Source organism: Engraulis encrasicolus, chromosome 5, assembly GCF_034702125.1.
Source record: "Engraulis encrasicolus isolate BLACKSEA-1 chromosome 5, IST_EnEncr_1.0, whole genome shotgun sequence".
In the NCBI taxonomy this organism is placed as follows: Eukaryota; Metazoa; Chordata; class Actinopteri; order Clupeiformes; family Engraulidae; genus Engraulis; species Engraulis encrasicolus.
In genome coordinates this window covers 38,824,643-38,849,991 of record NC_085861.1, presented here as the reverse complement: position 1 = coordinate 38,849,991, position 25,349 = coordinate 38,824,643, and the positions used below count along the sequence as shown (strand labels likewise).

Here is a 25,349-nt window from a genome sequence, read left to right as displayed (position 1 = left end):
GACACAAAACTGGGGAGGGGGTATGAAAGAAAAACAGGGGGGTACACAAATAAATAAACAGGGAATAGGGTGCAGAGCTAAGTAATGTGATCAGCCTGTGTCATGCTGCATAGAGCAGTCTCGCACCACGTTTTAGTCTTGTAAGTAAATGACAAAGCTATCGACAAGTCAAAGATTTATTGGAAATTGGCAAGAAAAAATGACACAAAGGTTCATCACATTGAGGGTTGTGTGTCATCACTTTGCATAACAAGGAGCCATATACAGACATGCATACATCTGCCATCTCTACTTCATTGCTCCATCAGGTAAATGTATTAAAGCCCTTGTCAGTATTGCAAGAAGCTTCAACATTTACTAATGCAGGTGGTTGAACTCAAAGATTTATGGTCAACTTAATCAATGATCCTTGCAGCTTATTTCTCCACGTTTAACCAAGCCAGAAGTCTTTTATGAGGGGCTTTAAGAGCTTACTCTTTTAACAAAAACAACTAACAAAACCTGCCACCACACCCCCACCGTCCTTAAATCCATGTCTACAAAATCGGCTTTTTAAAGAGGGTGGCTACAGTGCAGTCATGGTAGTCTAGGTGTGTTTGTGATGAAAATGAACAGGTTCACAAGGTCAACGTCTGTTTTCACGTCGTCATAATCTACATCCTGACTATGTCCCTCCTCTTCCAATCAAACTAATTATCAGCAAGATGTCTTCTTTTCTAACCAATCGATATCAGGGTATACCTTGACATCGAGCCAATAACCATCCACTCAACCGTTAATGCAAGATCTTGTTTGGGCTATTTAGAAAACTCAATACAATAAAAAAATGAACACAGACTTCACTTGTAAAGTCTGACAGCAGACATGACTTGGCTACATCTCCTGTTGTAAACTACAGTGGTCCCACTGCTTATCCCATCATCCTATTGACAAGACATTATAAATTAGACTGATTTTCAATCATTGTATATATTACTCATTGTATCTATGTAAATAAACAAGATGTATTAAACATATATTTACAACTATTATAGTGCTTTGCACCTTCAAGTTTTAACGCTTTTATGTGTGCACTTTTTTCCACAGAATTTGATCTCGGGCAAAACCTCTGTTTGCCTACGGACTTTAATAAACTCTGCATTCGGTATACAGTATTTGTAGTGAATTTTCAATTGAATTAACATCATTAATAGAAAAAATGACAGTTAATTATGGTGGATATTATCATATATCTGCAAAATTATGCAGAACACCATTAGAAGCGACTGCCTGACAGTGTAATTAATGCATGATGCAGTAGTGCTTCTGTATTTGGAGTCGTGAACAACATGCTGCCAGATGGCCCTGCAGGTAAAATGTTGACACAGTGATAAAGCATGATAAAGTAGTGTTCTAGGTAGTTTTAGATACACATATTGAACAAAAGTAAGAAGCAAACATTTTTTGGTTGCAGATTTCCTTAAGGGAGTGTTGTGATGGGACTTTGTCATATGTTAGGGTTGTCACCAAAGGGGAAAAACTGCCCACTGCCTGCATGTGTACTGTGTGGTTCCTCATGGTGGGCTCTTTAGAAGACTGTGTAGCTATTGGAGTCCCCATATCCCGCCTCCTGGAGATAGCGCTCGATGTTCATTGGCTCAGGCACACGGATGACTGTCTTGTCGTTGGCACTCTTCTCTCCCGATTGGAGCTTGCGGCTCACTTCGGCCAATGAGACGCGGTCCTGCTCTTTCCACTGGCAGCAGGCTTTGATGATGGAGTAACTGTGATCATGGGATGGAGATAAATATGCAAATCAGTGGTGAAGATCTGTTATCTTGGCAGCATCAGGTGGTGGATAAAGTGTTACGTATTTTCAACCAACTAATGGGAAACGGCTATGTTTGTGTGTGTTGGCAAGCATAGATGAGGAAATTAATAGAGCAGTTCAAAGTGTGTCTGCATTGTGTTGGCATTGCTGGTGCAGGTGCACTTGTCTTGTGTCCTACAGCATATTAGAGTGGTTGGGGAAGAATATGTGTGTGTGTGTGTGTGTGTGTGTGTGTGTGTGTGTGTGTGTGTGTGTGTGTGTGTGTGTGTGTGTGTGTGTGTGTGTGTGTGTGTGTGTGTGTGTGTGTGTGTGTGTGTGTGTGTGTGTGTGTGTGTGTGTGTGTGTGTGTGTGTGTGTGTGTACTCACAGTGCATTGGAGCAGTTGGGGGGCTTCCTGATGGTTTTGCCTCTCTGGTGATACTGAAGCAGCTCAGTAACTGGCACCTCAGCAAACGGAGCCTCCCCTGATTTGACACATTGTAAACACATTTGCTTTTTAAAGGAACAAAATATATTTTAGCCAATACAGTACATCGAGTGCCTTGGTTGCTTCATGTCCAGTTTATTGCCTCCTCCCCTGATTTGTTTGGAGGGTTGTAAAACTCAGTCTCTCTGGTCTCAGCGGCTGCCTTTCTGTTGACAGTTGACACATACAGTATGCCTGACCTAAATAGACGGCAACACAAGCTCAAAGTCCAGGCAACACCCAAGATGCCGCTGCTTTGTACTGTCCAACACTCAATGACAACTCCCATTACAATCTGTTTTTTTTCCCCTTTAGAAGCTGTGGTACCAGTGAAGGCCTGTCCTCAGACTTCAAACAAGCTCACAGCTGCCTTCACCAATGAGTAAATTAAACAGAGAAAGACCTTTCATGGAGGATTTATGGAGTGTGGAAGTTTTCCCTTGATCTTTGGTTTGGTTTTATGTTTTGTGTCCTACACTGTTAGTGGAAAACCTGACGATTTCATGCTGGTTTTGTTCATCAACAGATTTATTGATCTGACCACAACACGGGATCATAAATGACTCGTAATAAATCACACTCAGATCATCTTATGTGCAAATACAATCTTATTTGCAAAACAAATACACGTGCTTTCAGATGTGAAAGGGACTAGTGGATAACACACATTGATCCGAATATCCAAGCCAATAGTTGAGTAAAAATTCAGTTTTGTTCTGATGAAACTCACCTAATGTTGCCATCTCGTACAGCATCAGCCCGAAAGACCAACTGCCAATACAAAGGGATGCATGATTTAAAAAATACATGCATCATAACAATAACAAAATGAATGATATTAATAAAAACAGACTTCTGATGACACTTCATACAGTCATACAGTATAACACTTATAACAATAACAACAAATGATAATATTATTATAGATCAGACTTCTGAAGATGCTTGGCTTACACCAGTGCCAAGGGCTTCACTTACACATCACTCTTCTGAGTTATGGGTTTTCTGACCAGCAGCTCTGGCGCCTGCCACTTCTTCTTGCCGGGGTCGTCTGGATTAGAGCCCCCTGTAGTCCCGGCCCCCCTGGCGTACACGCCGCCCAGACCCCAGAGTTTGGCCGTGAACTGACGGCTGACCAGCACACTACGGGCCTTTACGTTGCCGTGCACGAGCTCTTTGCTGTGAAGGTACTCCTGAGGGGGGTGGGGGGGGGGACAAAAGGCAGACAGCAGAGATGACATAAGGACAAGGCACAGTCTGTCTATCGCAGTGGTGAAGTGTAACAGCTACATGCTTTGCATATCTTATCTGGCCCCCTGGAAGAGGTTGGGCCAGGTTTTGCAATGATGATCCTGTCTGTTTTCCTCCGTCTGTTTGTTTGCCCACCATGTGGTGTGTGTTGTCTGCAGAGGGCGCCAAACACAATAATGCCTCTTTTCCACTGCCGGTTTTCTGGTAGCCCTGCAGCTCGACACAGCATGACTCGGCTGCCACTTTTTGCTTTACGATTGAGCTGTGTTCTGCCTATTTGAAATGCAAAAAGTGGCGGCCTAGTCATGCTAAGTCTAGCTGTAGGCCTACCAGAAAACCGACAGTGGAAAAGAGGCATTAGTCATACACCCATTTTCTGTCTTAGAAGACAATGGTCGAAACGTAATCCTGCCATGGAATAAAGAATAGAGAAAAAAAGGGTTGGTGCTGGCTCCTCACTCCAAACCTTTGGTCAGCCTTTGTCTTTGTCATCCCTTTACCTGGGATATGCACAATCTCCACCCTCAACTAAACATGCACGCACGCACAGGCTTCCATTTGTGATTTCCTCTGGTCATTACCTGTGAAAGTGAATCATTACATTAAATATCATAACATGTTAGGGTGGGGGTCATGGCCAGAGTACTCACCAGGGCAGAGGCCACATGCAGGGCCATGGTGAAGATGCGCTTCTCTGTCATCTCACAGATGGCATCCAGGCTCAGATTCTCCTAAAGACGCCATTCACACAAATGAAAACAATTCATGTTAGCCGAAAACACGTCTGGATGTCTGCGATTAGAAGAGACTTCACTTCATACTTCTGAACACAAAATAAGAAGTAGCCCAATAATGTAGCATATAAAAGGAGCATATGAAAAGATTATTGATGTTATTAGGCTGTGCTTTTTTCATCATCTTTATCATGATGATGGGGTGGGGGCGGACGTTTGTTAGAACCACTGCTTTAAAGCAACACTAATTTGTTTTCCTCAACACCCAACAGGTTAGAAGTAGAGCTGTCTCTCATGGGAGCTGGTGAGAGATGTGCTGCACCTTCCAACTTATTGAGCATGGTTAAACCCCATAGGATGGCATTCAGCAGCCTGCTTTTCACCCGTCACAAGTTGATGAACAGCTGACATGACATTGACATGATGTTTTAGTACATTGACTGCAAATGGTAAATGGACTGCATTTATAAAGCACTTTTCCACTCCTTCAAGCACTGTAAACCTTGCTCATGTATACCTTAACCCTATCCAGACTGGGGGGGGGGCTAAAAGTGCCCGCACCAACTTTGATGTCGTATAATTCCTTAACGACTTAAGCTATGACTACGAAAATTGGTGACTTTTCCTAAAATTTAGTTGGCTACAGTTTAGTACCAAAAGATTATGTTTATCATTTTTGCCGTTGCCATGGCAACGGTTTTCTGACAGGTATGTCTGACCGAAAATCATTGATCTGAGTCTCATTATTGTTCCTTTTAAATATTTTTTTGTTATTTCCATTAGCATCAGACAGCTTTGTGAGTATTAAAGTGGTCTGAAGCATAGAATCATTAAAATTTAAGTGCATTACCTCAATTTGATGGAAAATACATTATGGCGAGATTTTGGGCATTATAATCAGATGATGTCATAATGACGTCATAATACCAGATAATGACACAAAAATTATGTCATTCATAGATGTCCATATGTAGATCATCTCCCCAAAGTTTGGTGGTCATACCGTATTCCGTTCATGAGTTATGAGGGGGGGGGGGTCAAAAGAGCCCCCCCCCAGTCCCAGGAATGCCAAAAAAGCCCAGTCTGAATAGGGTTAAATTGACCCATTCACATTCACACTTTGGTGGCCATGGCGTCCGTCCACGCAAGGGGTCGATGAGGTCAGATGGAGCAGGGCCTGAACCTGCATCCTTCTGGATGCCGGACAGGCCACTCTACAAACTGAGCCCCAAAAACTAAGGAGCAAAAAACTATGCAGTGCTGCTTTACTCAGAGCCATACAGAGGGGAGAGTTACGCGATTGGAGGACCAGGAATTAAATGGCAGCTCCGCCTTTCAGCGAGATAAGGGTGTTCCTAAAGCGGCTGTCTTTCCATAGACTCAACATAGAACCACCACATTAACTGCCAAAAATAAGGACTAACGAACTATACTGCGGGGTAATCACCACAAATATGTAAACCATCAACTGTCTCGGTGGTGATAATCCCAACAGTTTTACCATCTGTGATGTTAATCTGAAGTTATTACTACGAACAGCAAGTCTGGTGATATTCCCTGCATTGCATCGCATTGCATTTGCTGTGTGCTACGCTAACACTCGCAACGCTGAGCAGTACTGAGAAGCTAAAACAGCTAATTTTGCTAAAGAGGAAGTCGGCCTAAGCACACGGCGGAGATTGCCCGACTCTCCCCTCTGTATGGCTCTGGCTTTACTTAAAGGGACACTGTGCAGGAAATGGTCAAAAAAGGTACTGCAACTATGATGCTCATTGAAACTGGGCTGCCTATTGCCAAATTTGATCTTTACATGAAAGTTTACTGAGTAATAAACAAATATTTTCTAGTATGGTCCAAGTACAGTCATTTTTGCAGCTAAAAATGGCTATTTTTGGAAATTCAAAATGGCGGACCATGGAGAAGATCCCCCTTTTCATGTATGAAAACTGCAATTTTTCCAGTCATAATGAATACATAGAATTTGATGCTGGTGGTAAGTATTCATGAAAAAGGTAACATTAGTGAATGGGCAGCATGAATTCTGGAAATAAACAACTACAAATCTTACACAGTGTCCCTTTAAAGGTGCAGCTGGATGGCATGGCATCATGGGATTTGTAGTTCTCACCTGCCTGCACCTCCACAGGAAGCCCAGCATGTCCCGGTTCTCCATCTCCTCGACGACGGTGATGAGTGGCGCGCGCAGGGAGACCACGCCCAGTAGCTCCGGCAGGAAGGGGTGTGGCCCCAGCTGGGACAGGAAGGAAGCAAAGCCCAGGAAGGACTGGCACTCTGTGGCACTGGCAGAGTCTTGGTGGCGAGAGAGGGGGTGAAAGAAGAACACAGGGGAACAAGGAGATACAATCGAGTGTGTGAGTTATATGTAATGAAATTCAATGTAGTTATTATATTATGAATTAATGACACTCTGTGGTGCTTATTAAGTTTGGGTAGGTAGAGAGGGATTGAAAGAAATCAAGGAAATCAGGAGAACAGAACAGGAAATGCAATTGCAATCATTGAGGGAGATGGCCAGGGTCGACACTAAGGCATGAAAACTCAACAAAAGGCCTAGCACAGAATTGATAACCTATCATAATATGATCGCTTTCCTCGCTAAATCTAATCGTTCATTGATTTCTAGGTAGCAGGTCCTCAGGCAATGGCATGTGTGCGTTTCTCCTCCTTATTTCTAAGAACCTAGAGGCTCCTTTTGCCCATGTACACTCAGCAAGTGAATACAAACAGCTGTGATTAGATTAGCTCACTGTATAATGAGCACCCGTGACAGGTGAATCAGGTAACCATGTTAATGCCAGATGGAAGAGATCCTTGTGCGTGCCTCAAGACTAGAATCTAGAACTCAAGGACTTTTCAGACTTCATCATTCAAAAAGAAGATCGGTTCAAAATCACAATCATCATTGTACAATTTCCGGTTTTCCTCAACTCACAAAAAAATTTAAATGGGAGTGAATGGAGCAATATAATCTCATATATTTGCTCGCATACAACTCACACATTGTTTGACAAGTGAACAAATTGCTTGACAAGTGAACTTGACAATCACACCACTAGTTATTATCATTACTTCTGAAGGGCAGCATGTGCAGTCTAGGGGGATGTGAAAATAGGCTTGATTGGTCCATTAGAACCCAGTCAAATTTTAGGTCTTCTCAGGCCACATGAGTCGTCCGGAAGGGACGGAGACATTGGAACCCCATTCAGAGGCTGTATTCTGTGCACAGCAACCTCCTCACCTTTGAGTACCCGCATCACCACGTTGCGGTTGTCCATGCGCGCGCGGTACAGCGACACCGTGCCGTCCGACTTGAGCGAGTAGGACGTGGGCAGTGGCGTGACCAGCTTGAACTTCTCTGGCAGCCGCTGCCGGGGCTCGGGGCCCCTACCGATAGTGCCCAACGCGGGGCCGGGAGCTGGGACGGGAGCGGGGCCGTAGGCGCCACGGAACGTGTCGTTGTCTGCGCCGAAGGAACCGCGGCCGCTGGAGTAGATGCTGGACACCCCGCTGGAGGAGGACGGAGGAGGGGTGAAGGTGGAGTAGGACGGCAGGTCCAGAGCGATGCTCTCGTGCTCTAAAGGGTTAATGCCCAGGGGAGCTGAAGAGAGACAGAGAGAGAGAAAATACACAGTTCTATGGAGTTCAACAGTATGCTGGAGGAGAACAGAGGGGTAGAGACTACAGTAAAATGATGTTCTCGTGCTCTAAAGGGTTAATGCCCAGGGGAGCTGAATAGAGAGAGAGAGAGAGAGAAAATACACAGTTATATGGAGTTCAACAGTATGCTGGAGGAGAACAGAGGGGTAGAGACTACAGTAAAATGATGTTCTCGTGCTCTAAAGGGTTAATGCCCAGCCAGGGGAGCTGAGGAGAGGAGCTGGTGAAAAAGACAGAAAAAAGTTAGGTGGAGCTCCATATTCCACTGGAGGAGGACGGAGGAGTGAAGGTGGAGAAGGAAGGCAGACGCTCTCATGCTCGAGAGGGTTCATGACCTGAGGGAAGAGAGGAGAGAGAATGTTTTTTGAAGCTCAATAGTCTGCAGAAGGAGGGTGAAGGGGTAAAGGTGAAGGTAAAGTCTAGAATGCTGCTCTTGTGCTCTAAAGGGTTAATGCTCAGGGGAGCTGCAGGTGGAGAGGGAAAAACAGACACAGAGAGTTAGATGGAATAATAATCCGCCAGATGAGTACGGAGGGGTAAAGGTAAGGACAGGTTCAGAGCGATGCTCTCGTGTTCTAAAGGGTTAATGGCCAGCCGGGGGAGAGGGGGAGAGGAGAAAAGACAGAAGAGAGTCCGTCCCTTGAGGGTCCGTCCCTCGTCCCTCCTGCACTCACCGTCGATGCCCTGTAGGTTTCTCCTGGAGCGGGTGCCATTCTTGCTGGGCGATTTGACCCGCAGGCGGTCCACCCTCTCTGGGCAGTAGCGCAGCAGCAGCAGCAGCACCAGCGTGCCAATGAACGATGCCAACAGCAGCACGGGCACCACAATCACCTCCTGCTCGTACACGCGGATGGCTGTTGTGGGACATGGACATGGCATTACATCACATTTTCATGACATTTACATTTATCTAAAGCGACTTACAGTTATTTTAGGTACTGTAGGCCTAAAAGGACAGGGCTCAGGGCCCCTAGGGTTGGGTGAGGCGGAGCTAGATGCCTTATTTATATACGACAGTAACGGCTTTCTATTCTATTCTATTCTATTCTATTCTATTCTATTCTATTCTATTCTAAGCAGCAGATTGAGTGAGCAATAATGCATCCTATGCCCAGGCCCTCTCAATTGAGCATATTTCTTTGCCGTTGTATGAAATAGCAATGTTACAAAGTTGGCTGTAGTACAGTACAATTTGTAAAGAATGTTGGCCGTAATTTACCCATGGGGCTGGAGTTTTCCCTTATTGTCTTAGAGAGCAATTGCTTTCCAGACAGTATCCACCTCATTACCCTGCCCTCTAACCCCGCCAATGTGTTTGAATGTTTCTCGTGCTACCACAGAGGTTTACAGTAGGCTAGTTCCTGTTAGGCTGCCCATTAGCCCTGAATGATTGAGCACTAGCAACGACTACCAAAATAGTAGGCCTTTTGGTGTCACCCTTGTGACCAAGGATAATAAGGTGGATATGTTACAGAAATAGGCGTGAGTAAAGGAGGTTAGCAATAGCACATTTAAGCTCCGTCTCTACAAATTGTGGTGAAACTTTCAGCACATTTTAAACAGCTAACACTAACCAAAGTGCTGAATAGTCGTGAGCCATGTGAAAGCGTTGTCTGTAAACAAACTGTGCCGTTAACACACCTGTTGTGGGCAAACAGACTGATTGGGGAAATAGAGGAACATTTACATATGCTTTACAATTAGTTGTTTACACATCACACTGGATGAAAATGAAAGCCACACTAAGGCTTAACCACACCTGTTAGCAAACAGTCTGATGAACTGGTGCATTGCGCTGTGTAATTTGGTCAACAAAATGTAGCCTCCTTACAATGGTCAGTTTACTCTCCAGTCACACAAGTAGTGCAGTATTTACAATGCTATGGAATAACTAAGCACAGATGCAATCACAATGTAGGCTTAGTTATGAAGCAGCTCAGATGCACTAACAAGACATCTCACCAAAATTAAATTAATTTTCATCAGTCTTTCAGTATTTTTGTTCAGCGCATAGGCCTATCATTCATGTCGGTAGTGTTTCGGTTTCATCTATTTCCACTTAATCATCTAATTTAGAGCTAGAATTATTTAGGAAGACAGTTTATGAATATTCTTTAAATAATTGAATATCTCCCATACGCACACATTCATGGCTTGTCATGAAACGGTGACAGTGGTGACCGTAGACAAAATATTTCTGGCAGCAGGGGCACTGTGGTGTAGCACACCAATACAGGGGTGAGTTTCTCAAAAGCGAAATTGTTAGCCTAATAGCAACTTTGGTAGTTGCCAATGGGAAAATGCATGGAAAACAACAAAGTAGCTAATGTAGTAAGTAACTTTGGTTTTGAGAAATTCACCCCAGCTACATATGGGCTTGCATACCCATAGGGACCTAGGTTTCTAGTCCGCCCTTGCCTCATCTCTCTTTCCCACTCTCTTCCAGCCATGTTCTCGACTATCCGTTCATCAAAAAGAAGCCCTAATGGCTGGTAGGCCCAGAATCATTTGGAACCTCAGGCCACTCAGCCCTTCTAACCGGGTATGATGATAACAGGAAGGCAACACATGGTAAATGCCATGCTGCAGCATCAAAGGCAGAGCTACAGTATTTCCTCCTGGCACCACCACCACCCAGCATGACGAGGCAGGAAAATCTGCTCTCAGGTATCTGGTCACCGGCATCCAGACTGGATAGGGCGTTGACGTCAGTGTTACATAAAGTGGGTGTACAGGTAAGCTACAAAGCAATTATGTAGTGAATTCAGGTAAATTGGGCCACTTAAGGCCATTCATGCAAAAAAGTGGCCCAATTGACCTGAATTCACCATATGTATGTAGCTGTTCCACATCACCCCTGGAATGCTCCCCTTTACAGTGTGCTTGTGTGAAAGAGAGAGATGTGGTGGGACTGGGAATTGACCAAGGCTGGATTCCCTTGGACAAGTTGCCGAATTGTGGTACGGTGCATCAGTTGAATGTGCCCATGTCCAATGTTGTCCAAAATAAGGTGAAGCCTATGGGAGGAGGGGAAAGGTACTCACTGCAGAGGGTGTCTCCATCCTGGCACAAAGAGTCCGACGACATCCTGAGGAGAAAAAAATCAGAAGAAACACAGATGAGTCTTACACGCTCACGTACGGACGCACACACGCACGCATGCACGGACACACACACACATACAAACACACACACGTGAAACAAACGTAATTCGATGAAGTTCTTCACACACACACACACACATGCACGCACACACGCACGCACGACAGAGTAACCAGTGGAATACAGTAACAGACACACAGGTGGCTCTTACACATGTGACACAGGCCAGCAGCAGACACAGGCAGGGGTGGACAAACTGGATTGTGATAGTAAGTCCAGACACATTTGTCTTCTGCCTGTGGTTTTAACACAGGTGATTTCCCTAACTAGCTTATCTACTGTACCTGGTTGACTGTGGTGATTGGGAACAGCTGGGTCACTGAATTGGCTGGAGCAAATATGTGGCATGGATTTTTTCTGAACCCGGGATGTCCACCCCATGGTGGATGACAAAAGACCAACAATGGTTGGCGTCTTCGCCTTGAACTTAATGCTCGAGTATTGCTTGGTTCGAGCAGTCTCAAAAAAGTAGTAATCACTCAAGATAATGGAAAAAAGGAGGCGCACACAAGACTTGTGTGAAAAAGTGTATTGAAGCCGAAAATATACAACAGAAGTCTAAGGTTAACTGGAGAGACAGACGTTTCGGAGCTAGTCCATTCTCAATGTCTCCAGTAGCACCACCCCATGGTGGGCACAGGTGATTCTTACAGACTTTCTGACTTTGTCTCCCTCCTCCCCCCCCAAACACACACACACACACACACACACACACACACACACACACACACACACACACACACACACACACACACACACACACACACACACACACACACACACACACACTGTTACAGACACAAACAACAACAGATGCAGGTTATACGCTATACTGTTTTCATGAGGGAAACTACACGTCAGCCCGGGCCTGTATGCCATAGTTAAGTAGCAGTTCAACTCCTGTCACATGGATGAGGTTGTTAATCAGGTTTTGACTGAGAAGCACTCAGAGGGGAGGGCAGAACAGGAGACGGAATCAGTGATGTCAGACAAGGAAGTTTTACTGAGACAAGATGAATATCGGTATATGCAGCAGTGGGTGCATCCCAATATGTGACCTTGCCTCCTCCACTTGCCTCCTCCACTTGCTTCTCGTCATGATGACATCACTGACAATATTTCAATATCTTGCAAAAGCTCAATTGCAAAGTCTTTTTCTCATTTGCAATTGGGATGGTGAATGAAAAACAGTCCCTCAAAAGTTGTTGTGGCGAGGCTGACAGCTGGGAAACTTTATCGTTTTCTCCACGGAGGAGGGGCCAGGAGGAGGGACGAGGAGACAAGCACAAGTGGAGGAGGCAAGGACACATATTGGGATGCACCCAATGTCACCACTCCTCCATCCACACAAAAACACACACGTATTGTATATCTCAAATAAAGGTGTGGCTGGGTCAGGCATATGGACACACACTAGAGCTGTAACGATATTGTATCAAATCGAGAAATCGTGACACTCAGAGTCACGATACTGTATCGTGAGGCAAGAAGGCAGCATCGTGATACGCTCTCTCAAAGTTCTGTTACCCTTCAGTCCAGAAAACAACCACATGATGTGATGGTGCTTCCAAGCTTCAAATGAATATCATTATCATTTTAAAACATTTTTTACATTATTAGTAACTTTTTGTAACCTATTCTACCTATAAATGATCATCAAAAAGATGCATTTAAAAAATTGTGGGATTTATCGAACTGTAGGTCAAAAACTGTGTCACACCGAATCGTGAGTTGAGTGTGTCTTTACAGCCCTAACACACACAGATATACACAAGCTCAGAAATAAAGAGCATGGTAGACAGACTCATAGACAGACACTGGTTTTTGATTCTGAATAAAGGCACCAGAATTAAATTGTTCGACATTTAAATTATTCTCCTTCATGAAGGACCCTCATCTAAGTCAAACATCTGAGGATCAGAAAGCATTTTGGTGGGCCAGAGGGTGCACATGCTTGGTCTGCATTGTTGCCCCTTCTGTCGTTGCGTAGCAACGAGCATATGTGGAACAACTGGATTTGTTTTAAAGCAGAATAACCCCTTTACATGATGGAAGAATAAAGTTATTCAGAGTTAGAAACCCACCCACCCACTCTATTCTAAATATTTGAAATTCGAAATATTAGATCTTTTCAAAGCATTTTTATGACACTGAAGAAGGCTCTGTGCAGCCAAAACGTCTGTCATGTCAGTCCCTGCAATGTTAAAATAAAAAGAAAACAACAAGAAAGAAGAAAAATTGAGTGCGATCCATTTCCTACTACTAAAGCATTTTTATTCAAAAGTAAATTAGGTTAATTCAGAATTAAGCGTCCAATGTAAACAAGTTCACAAAGCACACGTGATAGTCTGCGTTGATTAAACAGAGTTGATGTTTGAAATCATCCGGCCTTTCCAGTCTGGGATTAAATAAAATCCTGGACTAATTATCATGTTTGTGATTCATTGGTAATTAGTGGGTGGACATAGGAAGGGATGTCATGCCTTTCTGCACTTGCGTTAGTTAGTCCTAGTGTCTCAACACATGAGGCATCTGTGGTGTGGCTGGTGTAGGAGTGGATCTTGAGATGCGATGTTTGGGTTGTACATTAGAATCCTGCACCAGAGTAAGAATGAGGCCAAAATGGTCTTAAGCAAGGTATCTCAACCCCCACAGTGCTCCAGGGACACTATCACTGTACTTCATTTTAAGTAATTCTGGATAGGGACTAGGTTAGCTAGTAAGTGTAACATGTAATGTTACTGTACATGACATTGCATCCGGTCATTTCGCAACATGTGAACAACAACAAACGAACAACAAATGACTTCAAACTCTCCTGAAAATGGACCAAAGACCTAGCCAGGCTGTGCCCTCCTAGTGACGCAACACTTTCAGCGTTGCAACAAGTCAGGTCAAGAGCAATGCAAGTACTTTCTGAGTTCCCGAAAATACGGGAACTCCTCCCACTTTGTCGGTAAGCAAACAACCATGAGCAAGCCAAGGGAGGCGGGTCAACCATGCCGTTTGGGAAATGTTAACTGTTACGCTGTTGGTCAGACCAAGTCTCGAAGAGATTTGAACGTCGATGATAATCAGACTACCAAAGACCCACAGATGATCCCACTCAGAAACCATTCCATTTTTCGGGCTGAACCTGTCATAGACATTTCCTGGAAAAGCCTTGGTGTACCGTATGGCAGGGATTTGAATCTTCCCACACACAAACGATTATGATTATGTAAGTTGGCATGAGCTGGCGATATGCTTGATAGGATGCAATTAAAAGATCCACAGTCTCTACTACAGTATGTCAACACAAAAGTGTGGCAATGTGAACTTGGATTTGCTTCAGTAAGGGACGCTGACAGCTTTGGCTGACCCCTGTGCTGTTCTAATACCAAAGAGATACAACACATTTATCTCAAACAAAATTAAGTCATTCTGCTTTTCTATGTTCTGAATTGTATAGGCATTCGTACTCCATTTTGCAATGTCGGAAAACATTTCACCTTTGATTCAAAAATTGTCTTCAGTTCTATGCCCCAGTCAGAACTGGAGAAGGCCTTTGGAAGAAAGGTGAAACGTCTCCAAGAGAGGTGTACACTACCACACCGGGTGCCAACTCCTCAAGCCAACACAATAGTGTGGCAGCACAAAAGTGTGGCAATCAGCACTTCGGACAAGCTTTTGTTCTGCTGCTTTTCAAGTGGTCTTGTTAAACCATGTGTTTAGTGTGTGGTGATACAAGCATTTTCTTTTTAATGACAGATTTATTTTGGAATTATGATTGCGTGTTTCAGAGGTTACACTAGGCTTTGGACAAACCAAAAATAACAGTAAAAAAATCTATTAAAAAAAAAAATCCTGTATGTGAGGTAGTTTTCAGCAGGCTATGTCAAAGTCAAAATGTATTTTATTGTCAAAAATCCACGTAACAGATGTTAGCAGAGAAGACTGAAATTGCAGTTGACCAGACTCCAATGTGCAGTTAAACTAAACATATTGATAAAGATATTGACAATAATTGCAAACACACACACACACACACACACACACACACACACACACACACACACACACACACACACACACACACACACACACACACACACACACACACACACACACACACACACACAGGGTGCGATTTGTAGGGGGGGATGGGGGTGATTGTCCCCCGTTCTGGTTTTGATATTGCCACTTTTTCTACATGATTTTAATCACAGTTCAATGTAATTCGATTGATTTTGCTGAAACTTATTCTCCCTTTCCTTTTCAGACAAATCGCACCCTGCACACACACACACACACACACACACACACACACACACACACACACACACACACACACACACAGTGCAGTAAAAACTAACACTGATACATGAATCCTCCTATCCTTTCATCACTACCTGTCGCACATGCTCTAGATTCACAGAATTTGTAGGAGGAAAAAAACTACTTCTATCAAAATCTGGCTTTGAGAAAATGAATCAATGTAATTTCCATCAGCAACAAATTAAAGTTCCTGCTGTCATTAAAAAAACCCTGATGACCAAGCCACCAGCTAATTGACCAAATGACGCTGCAGTGTGAGTGTCCTCCTAAGGCTTTATAGCACCTAGACAAGTGTGTCGTGTAGACAGGGCACAGACATCAGAGCTACGCTGGCCGACCTTCCTGGCCAGCTCTCCTTACATCCGCCGTGTCTACTCCAGGAATCATTAATGAAGTCTCAGGAACACAAAGCTCACATAACCTGCTACGGATGCTTTTTTGTGTGTGCAACTGTCAACTGTCAAGTGCTTGCAAACACTGCGAAGTGACACTACGTGGGACTGTCATTGTCCACTTGTCTGTCGTGTTGGCTCTAATTGCTCACCATTCATTCATATGCAGCTGTCACACACACACAACAGTTACAATGGTGGAGAGAGCAAGAGAGAGTGTGTTGGAAGCCAGGTCGGACATGTCGACATGGGTGGCACACCAACACCAACACCCACGCGCAGACACGCACACACACACGTGCGCACACACACACAGGAGAGAGAGAGAGCGAGCAAGACCCCCACCCCATGCGCGCACACTCTCTCTCTCTCTCTCTCTCTCTCTCTCGGGGGCTTCCATATGTCCCATTGTTACAAGGCCCCCTAGATCTCTGTTGTACGTATAGAACTGGAAAACAAGTGCTCCATATAAAACCAGTTAAGTGTCATTATAGTGACTATGGTGGGACAGTTCATAGAATATGTCTGTATCATTCGTGTCTGCATGAATACCATTATGAATACCACTGGTTGCATGCTTGTGAGGACAGAAGCATTCTATTTGTAATACATCCTGCTTTGTATTGGGTGTCATCCAAATTGCTTGACATTTCAGTTTCCTCCCCAAGATAAATAACATTAAAATAAACATGGCAATACAGCCAACCGTGTGGCACCTGCAATGCAAATAGCCCTCTCAACACGAGGGTGAGTGTGAGCGTGTGTATGAGAGAGAGTGTGATTGTGTGAATGTTTCTGTAAGTGTGTGTGTGTGTGTGTGTGGTGTGTGTGTGTGTGTTAATGTGGTTTTATCCACACATTAGTAATGATATAAATAGACAAAGCCCTAATGATGTTTTGTCTTGAACCCGGAACGCTTTTTGTCTGTTTTCCACCTGCGTCAAGTAGGGCATGTGTGTACACTTAACCTGTCGAACAGCATTTCTCACCATCCAATTCTTCACACAAGTGCTTCAACACAAACACAGACACAGACAGACACACACACAGAGACACACACACAACCTTAGCTGTATATGATAGCATACTACAGTTCCACCACCAACATTGTCAGTACAGATCCCCATCATCAACACCTGTGCCGGTCACAGGTAATAAATAAATAGGCTTGTCAACTCACCTGCTTCCTTGTGTGAAGAAGGCCAATCTCTAACCCTCTTCTGCTCTTCTGAGTAATCCAAACCAGTCCCGCTGGATGTGTTGCTATAAGGTTCTTCTTCCGAGATCCCTCGCTTGAGGAGCCATGACACTGCACAGTGTCTCTGTCTCTCACAGTCACACACACAAGCGCACACCCACTCACAAACACACAGCTGGTTATGGTTATCGCTGCTTGCTGCACTGCTCTGTTTGAGGCCAGCAATCACAGAGTGGAGTTATCTCATCCTCCTCCTTCGTCAACCGCTGCTGTTTGTGTGCTTTGAGTGTGTGTGTGTGTGTGTGTGTGTGTTTTCCCCCGCCTGTGTGTGTGGCAGCTCCGTGTTTGCCCTAGTACCTAGTCACACCCTCTTCAGTGCTGTGACCTAGCCCCACCCTCCTCACCTATTCCCCATCCACCATCTCCCGAGCACTACCTCCTTCCCTCCTTCTCCATTCTCTCTCTCTCTCTCTCTTGTTATTGTACTATGGCAGAGCTGAGGTGTAGTTTCCCTCATGTACTTTTCTGTTTCCGCTTCTCTGTAACACTTGTCAATGTGACTTGCCCTGCAGTTTTTGCTTTACTTGCTGGTGGCCAAACATTGAGACAAAAGGACAGAGTGCCTGAGCCTCATTCATCGTTTGAGGGGTTGGTGGTCCCCACTCTATTTTATTTGTATGCCAGCCATTTTTTTAAAATGTCTTTCTTTATTCTGTTGACTGGTGGTTGGAGGCGATTGCTGCTCTCAGGTATGGACAGATGGGGACCCTCCCTCTTTGCTCTTTGTCTCAGACAAACTGGTCTTTCCACTTTGCCTGTGCCCTTCCTTCCCTCTTTCATTCTTTCTTTCTTTCTCCTATTTCCATTGTCATACATATTTGACATTTTCGCCTTTCTTTTTTCTTACCAGCAGTGAAAAGTTGAAGTTCTGGTTAGGCTTGTTTTTTTGTCACCCAGAGCCATTAAAACCCAGCATATGAGCCTTAAGTCTGTAATCCCCTGCGTAAATGTTAAGTGATGAATGAATGAATGAATGAATGAATGAATGAGTAAATGAACAAATCAGCAGACGGGTCTCCTTTCATAGAATAATCATAGAATAATCTGACTTCTGAAATATACAGCGCAAAACCAAAATCTGAGAAGTACAAAGTAAAAGTAATCTTACAAATGTAGTGGCAGCACTAGTGGTATGATATTACATGGTTTCAACTTTGTAATAATACCACCAGTGCTCATGTACTTCTACTTTATATAATTCTGGAGCTTATAACAGCTTGTATTATAAAAAAAACCTTCCAATTAATTCACTAGTACCGGTACACTGTAGTCATGTTGCGCTTGGGCTCAATATACCGTCCTCTTTGTTGTTATAGTCATATCATGGTTGTGTGTTTGAGTAGTGCTTGCAGTATCGCTATGTTTTAATACCAACTATTGGCACCAATACAGTCAATCCGGAAAGTATTCACAGCGCTTCACTTTTTCCGCATTTTATTACGTTACAGCCTTATTCCAAATTGTATTCAATTCATCTCTGTCCTCAAAATGAAACATAAATATCCCATTATGACCATGTGAAACAAAGAGTTCTTGAGAGTTTTTGAAAATGTATTAATTAAAATAAAAAAAAACAAAGAAATCATATTTACATAAGTATTCACAGCCTTTGCTTAATATTTTGTAGAACCACCTTTGGCAGCTATTACATTCAGTTTTTCATTTAGAAAAAAAGGGAGGTCATTGGTGTGTGTTTCAACCTTTCTTTACATTGAAATTTTACATTTTGAGTCTGCACGTGGCTAAAATAGATGGGTGTGAGTTTTGAATGAAATCCTATGGAGAGTATCATGATCTGCTTCTGTAGTCACAGTGCATGTTGACATGCATGCTTCTTTAGGTGTAATACAGATTTCCAATGTTGACAGCATTCATACATCCCCAAACAAGGTCAGTCCCACAACCATGGTTGACTAGCTTTATGATGCACTTTTTTTTGTAAAACTCACTTATTTACCACCACACATCCTTGACGCCATCTAAAGACAATTAGTTTATCTTGGTCTCAAGAGAGATGAACAGATCAAGGATATGGATCACTGGAACCATGTTGTGTGATCTGATGAGACCAAGATAAAACAAATTGCTTTAGATGGTGTTAAGCATGTGTGTTTTTTTTTCTCGAAATGAAAAAATGAATGTAGTTGCTGCCAAAGGTGGTTCTACAAAGTATTGAGCATAGGCTGTGAATACTTTTGTAAATATGATTTATTTGTTTTTTCATTTTAATACATTTTCAAAAACTCTCAAGAACTCTTTTTTTCACATGGTCATAATGGGGTATTTATGTTACATTTTGAGGACAGAGATAAATTGAATACAATTTGGAATAAGTTCTGTAATGTAATACAATGCGGAAAAAGTGAAACGCTGTGAATACTTTCCGGATTGACGGTAGTGCAATACCTCAAACGTTTACCCAGAGGGCGATAGTGAGACAACAACATAGAAACATCAAGGCAGAAACCCTTTTTTTCTGATTTATTTAAAAATTAAAATTCACACAATCGTCACAATCGCATGTATTTCTGGAACGCAGCATTTTTGTTAAGGCACACGTGTGTAGTTCTGTCTCTGCATATTTAAATGCAGCATACCGGTAATCAACGATTCAGAATTCTGATGTTAAATTTAATATACAGGCTATAAGGGGTTGATAAATGGTTATACATTTACAAAGGCACATATTAAATTATGCCTAATTCATTTTTGTAGAGTAAACTATCTACAGTTACATTGATGTGATGCTACAGTTCATTGTGGATCTGTTATCAAGGATATTTCACATTTTGGCAGTGGGCTTGTTTGGCTGTGGTCCCACCCATGTTTCCCCTGAAACAGAAACATAAAAGGCAGTTTCAATTATCCTCGCACTGCTTTGACCTGTGACTAGTGTGTGTGTGTGTGTGTGTGTGTGTGTGTGTTTTGTCCTTAAGCTTGATTTCTTTTTGTTGTCTCTTTGGTTTTATGAGTGATGGTGGTGCTAACCACAACGGCTCTTCACTGGCAAAGCTTTATTAAAGTGTGCTGTCCACATGAATAAATAACTGAGACCGAATGTCCCGTTGCCCTACATTAACTGTGCAATAGTCAACATATTTAAAGAGACGGATAAAAAGAATATTCCAATAAATAACATGACTTTTAAATAACTGATTACTGTAAAAGTGTGTATGGAATAGTTCTGACCTATGCAATGAGCCATCAGCTCAAACCTGTCCGAACCGAAGAAGGGCTCTCGCGTCCCATCCACATGGCAGATAACCAGAGGGAAGCCGAACGCCTTTAAACAGAAAGACAGCATTAGAAAAGAGTATGTAGAGTGCTATTAGTATCCTCCAAAATCAACTGGTGCTCTTGGAGGTTGCAAAGTTCAAAAGAAAAACGAAGGAAAAAGATCCTTGGTTGAGGCACTTCAGTGGACTTAAAAAGTCAAAGCGATCTTTATTATGTGGGCCAATGCATCGTTTTGACTTTTTAGAGAATCTGAAGCAACACCAGCATGACTTAAATTACATAACATTACTGAGCACATTACTGAGCACAAAGTTGTTTTTTTATCCAAAGCGAGACAAAAAAAGAGAATATATATATAAAAAATCAAATATCTGGAGCAATACGGGGCAAGCAAATCAATTGCAAAGTTACTGCAACCAGAGAACAGGTCGGTGTTAGTGAATGAACTTATATTGTATGATGACTAGAGGTGGACAAACTGTGTTAAGAAAGTACAAATTCTGCCAGATATTCCTGCCAGATATAACACGGGTGATTTAGCTAGTTAACTCGTTAACTACACTGGAGTGGAAGTTAGGATCAGCTGATTCATTGATTTGGGTAAAGCAAATATGTGACAGGGTTTTCACCATAGTCTACAAACAGTTGCCCCACTTGCTATTTGATCCATGCCTGCAGTTCACCTAGGGGCCGCTGTCAAGCAAGCGCAGCCCATTCAGAATGAGTAGCTCGGCGCTCCTCCGTTGGTGCCCACTAGAGAGCTTTACCACCCGGAAAAGTCGTGAGTGAAGTCTCTAAGTATATCCATCGAACCTCTGGTTTTTACTCTCTAAACCTGAGATGTCTGCACCTGTGACACTGTTCAGTACGGACATCACCATAAACATGCTACTGACCCCGTACTCCAGTGCTTCCTGTGTGCTGCCCTTCAACTTGTCTTTGATTGCCTGGGACTTGGACAACTTCAGCAGCTCCTCAATCTCATTGGCTGAGAGTCCGGCCTTACTTGCAGCCTGATAACAGGAAAAGAGGGGAGTTTTTACAAAACAGTCCCTAAAAAGAAATGGCCTCACACCATTAATGGGCACTGGTAGTGTGTGTGTGTGTGTATGTGTATGTGTGTGTGTGTGTGTGTGTGTGTGTGTGTGTGTGTGTGTGTGTGTGTGTGTGTGTGTGTGTGTGTGTGTACTGAAACCAGTACCGAGAGCTATGGGTTGGGCATGGCTCTGTGAGTAGGAGCTTCAAGGCTCTAAAAGTCCAGTTTCTTTCAAGTTAAAGCTCTTGACAAACATGACCTGGATAAATGATTAGCACTTTGGTCAGCTGCTTTTGTTGTGTTAAAATTGCATTACAAATAAATTTTGACTTTGACAGCATTCACAGTGAAACATTCCGTGAACTCCCTAGTGCGCATCTGCAAGTGAGGCAAGATAGGTAATATCTTGCCTTACCTCTCCGAATGAGGCAGGCTGGTAAATGTAAGTTAGTAAACTTCCATCCCGAAACCTCATACAGACAGAGAGGAAATAATTAGATCAACAAATTAAACAATTCTTCATTACTCTCTGAAACAGATATGGTAGGTCAGTGGAATTGTGCCTGTGCCTCCCATGCTGAACTGAGTTTGAACCCTGAGTGGTGAATTGTGTAGGATGACCTCAGTTTCACTTGCTGTCCAAACCTACGCAGCACACATGCTCACTGTGATATTACAATGCTGTCTGGTTAGAAATTTCTAACCAGAATCCGCTGTGATTGCACATCGTGCATGTGTGCTGCACAGATTTGTGCAAGATGCCTGGTCAAACATGTGCCCAATGACTTGGCCTACCTCTGCGTGAGGACACACTGGGTAATGGCCTCGTTTATGATGCTACTTGCTACACAAATCTGCACATGCTCACCGAGAAACTACGATGCATTCTGGTTTGAAATTTCTAACCAGAATGCGTGGAAAATTCTAGAAATTTCTAACCAAAATCCATTGTGATTGCACAGTGTGCATGTGCTCTACGCAGATCTGCGCAGAATGCCTGGGTGAAAAAAACGTGCCCAATGTCTTGGCCTACCTCTGCCAGTGAGGCAGGCTGGGTAATGTCTTGATCGGTGCTCCAGATCCTCATCCACAGCTCTCTGGACACCTTCTCCACCTGGGCATCACCACCTGCCTCCCTCTCAGCCACCGCTGTCACAAAACGCATTGCTGCCAGAGAACCTGAGAGAGAGAGAGAGAGAGAGAGAGAGAGAGAGAGAGAGAGAGAGAGAGAGAGAGGGAGGGAGAGAGAGAGATGATGATGATGATGATGATGATGATGATGACGATGATGAATATTAAGAGAATGCTATGATGCTACACTGGAGGAGAGGATGGGCAACTTGTTTCTATGGGGAATATTTCATTAGGAGGTGGAGGGAGCAATGGCAGCAAGTGCATGGTGGTGGTACCTTTCTCAAACATGGCCTCAAAAGGGTTCGCAGGAGAGGACAGGGGCACATTGAAATACTTGGACAGCCGCTGCAAGTCCTTTGTCATGTACATGAATTTATTTGGAATCACACCAGGAGGTCTGTTACCTAATTGACCAAACAAACAAACAAGAACACAAACAAACAAGACACAGGTTGTAAAGAAAGAGTAAGAATTAACAGCAGAGGCAGGCACTACTACATGATGTATGGAAAACGGAAAGTCCACGTCCAAATGAGTGACTGGTGTAGTCAGTCATAGGCGTGCACAGACAGGGAAGAGGTGGTGCTAAAGCACCTGTCTCTTTGCCCTCCTGGACAAGAAGTACCCATTTTGAAAGTTCTTATTTATTTGTTTTTTTCCAGAATGTGAAATTTATATTGTGGTCTTTGTTTACATGATCATTTAGAAATGCTTGAAGACTAGAAGTATGTCATAATAATACAATACAATACAACCTGTATTTATGTAGCGCAATATGACAACTGAAGTGGTCTCAAAGCGCTTTTCAAAATACACATACACTTGCCTCGAAATTATCCTAGCTAGGTGGTGGGCCCAGTCTCATATCTTGTCAGTTCGTTGGTGTTAACGAGTGGCAACTTAATTTTTGCTTATATAACCCCCTGACAACCCATTAATCAACATTTTGACTGTTGCCATCCTCAAAACTTGCACATTGATTTATAAAAATGACAACAAAAAATAGCCCACCGAGTGACGTCACGTCAATGCAAAGTCAACGAGGCAGAATACAGCTAGCGCGTGCATGCTACCCGGAACCGTCAGATTTCATGGCAAAAAGTTACAAGTTGGGGGGTAAGTGGGCCCACTTGTTATGTACATGCAAAAAAAAATATTTTTCTCAAACTTTCAGAAGTGCTCTTTTTCGCTGTTAGTGTTCGACTGTCTGACCATCATTGGGCAACGAGAGGTAAATGTCAAAAAGAGGACAGGTCTGCTCCCTCAAAGCAATAGAGCAATGAGGTGACGGGGGTAGATCAATTCGCCAAAAAACTACGTGTCAGTAATGAAATGCAAGCTGTGTTATTTTTTCCAGTAACAGGAAAATGGTCAGGAATGAAATGCCTACGTTGTTTCAATGATTAGGTGAATTATCTGCCCATGAAAAAAGCCCGATATGCGGATAAATATTCCCTTTTCAACTTTGAGGGGCGGAGACTTCCCATTGACTGTGCATTATGTGACGTCACCCCCAGTCTTTTTTATTTTCATTATTTTTTAATATAAACGTGCAACTTTTCAGCGTGGCAACAGCCAGAATATTGCTTTACATATTGTCAGGAGGTAATATTAGAAAAATCAAGTTGCCACTCGAGAGTGAGAACGAAACTCGTTTTCTAAAGGAGCTACGAAATCTAGCCCACCGTCTAAGCCTAGTAAGGCAGCCAAAAGTTCCACATGCCCCCCCAGCACCTGCCCCCCAAAATGTCTGTGCACGCCACTGGGTGTAGTGTGGGCCAATTAAATGTCCCATACCTGAACCGTGCATAACGCCTCCCAAAAAAGCAGGTCGCAACTTGAGATCAATGTTCCACACATTTCTGTAGCGACAGAGCACCTGTAGGTCCACGAACAAACGTGTTAGATTTAGGCTATACAAAAAGCAGACTTACATGAAATCAGAATTTCTTTTCAGGCTGTTGGACGCTTACCTCGAACCCCAGCCAAGAGTAGGGAGACACTACGTCGTAGAATATTTCCAACACCTTTTTAGAGCTCATCTGGAAAGCATGCACAGAGATAACTACTTAGAATGGGCTAGGGCTACCCTGGCGAGGCTAACTGTCGTGTTGACAAGTGTGCTAAGCACGCCAGCCACTGAACTCTCACAGCCACTTTCCTTGATGTGACCCTGCAGTCAAGTACTGCAGGTGAAAGTTCATCTATTGTTGTGACGGTGACACCATTTCTCAGGATTCACTGTTGGACCAAATTAACTACGTTCTGGGTGCTTTCTTTTGAAACGGCAAAAGGTCAATCCATAATATGACAAAGTCTTGAATAACTAAGTCGCAGCAGGCGCGTCTTTGGGATTCAGCAGAAACTTCTGGGAAAAAAAGTTTAGCCTCTTAACAACAAAATCCTGTCAATATGCATGCATTCTTTGTGCATGCTGTTTGTGATCCCTGATCATGTGTTAATCAGGGATCACAAACAGCATGCACAAAGAATTCAAACCGAAATATAAATCACTTTGCCCTTGTAAGAGAATGAAAAGCAGATATTTACCTTGTCTTCTTCTTTTCATACAATTGTGTATCGGTCCTACTTTAGCTCGCTACTGCCCCCTACCAAACAAACCGTGACAGAAAACACGAGGAGCAGACAGTGGAGACTGTGGAGCACCGTGAGTGGTGTGAATACACTATTTAGGTGTCCATAAAGTATAGGGCTGTATAGGCCAGGTCAATATCTGAGTAGACCCACTGTACACAAAGTAAGGATAGATAGACAGACACTGATACATTACCATTGTGTTGCATTGCAAAGCAAGAATGAGCAACTGGAGGCCCGGGGGCCACATGTGGCCTCCCTCCTCACTCAGTATGGCCC

General features: G+C 43.4%; 2 protein-coding genes across 3 annotated transcripts; both read right to left on the bottom strand.

Annotated features, from left to right (window-relative positions):
• Positions 1 to 162: 162 nt before the first annotated feature.
• On the bottom strand, positions 163 to 17,350 carry styk1b (serine/threonine/tyrosine kinase 1b). 2 transcript variants are annotated; one of them, XM_063199287.1, is made up of 10 exons: positions 16,991 to 17,350; positions 10,984 to 11,027; positions 8,614 to 8,793; positions 7,521 to 7,880; positions 6,390 to 6,571; positions 4,178 to 4,258; positions 3,255 to 3,469; positions 3,007 to 3,047; positions 2,178 to 2,274; positions 163 to 1,763 (listed from the first exon to the last, which is right to left on the bottom strand). In XM_063199287.1, the coding sequence occupies exons 2-10, from the start codon at positions 11,024 to 11,026 to the stop codon at positions 1,568 to 1,570; spliced, it is 1,395 nt and encodes a 464-aa protein (XP_063055357.1). In that variant the 5' UTR covers position 11,027; positions 16,991 to 17,350; the 3' UTR covers positions 163 to 1,567. The 2 variants fall into 2 exon arrangements, with proteins under 2 accessions (XP_063055357.1, XP_063055356.1); XM_063199286.1 differs by lacking the exon at positions 16,991 to 17,350 and adding an exon at positions 11,253 to 11,473.
• Positions 17,351 to 19,534: 2,184 nt separating this feature from the next.
• Positions 19,535 to 25,123, bottom strand: LOC134449384 (glutathione S-transferase kappa 1-like). Its single transcript, XM_063199285.1, has 8 exons — positions 25,026 to 25,123; positions 24,449 to 24,517; positions 24,273 to 24,354; positions 22,751 to 22,879; positions 22,375 to 22,520; positions 21,202 to 21,318; positions 20,258 to 20,351; positions 19,535 to 19,900 (listed from the first exon to the last, which is right to left on the bottom strand). The coding sequence occupies exons 2-8, from the start codon at positions 24,515 to 24,517 to the stop codon at positions 19,851 to 19,853; spliced, it is 687 nt and encodes a 228-aa protein (XP_063055355.1). The 5' UTR covers positions 25,026 to 25,123; the 3' UTR covers positions 19,535 to 19,850.
• Between the last annotated feature and the right edge of the window lie 226 nt (positions 25,124 to 25,349).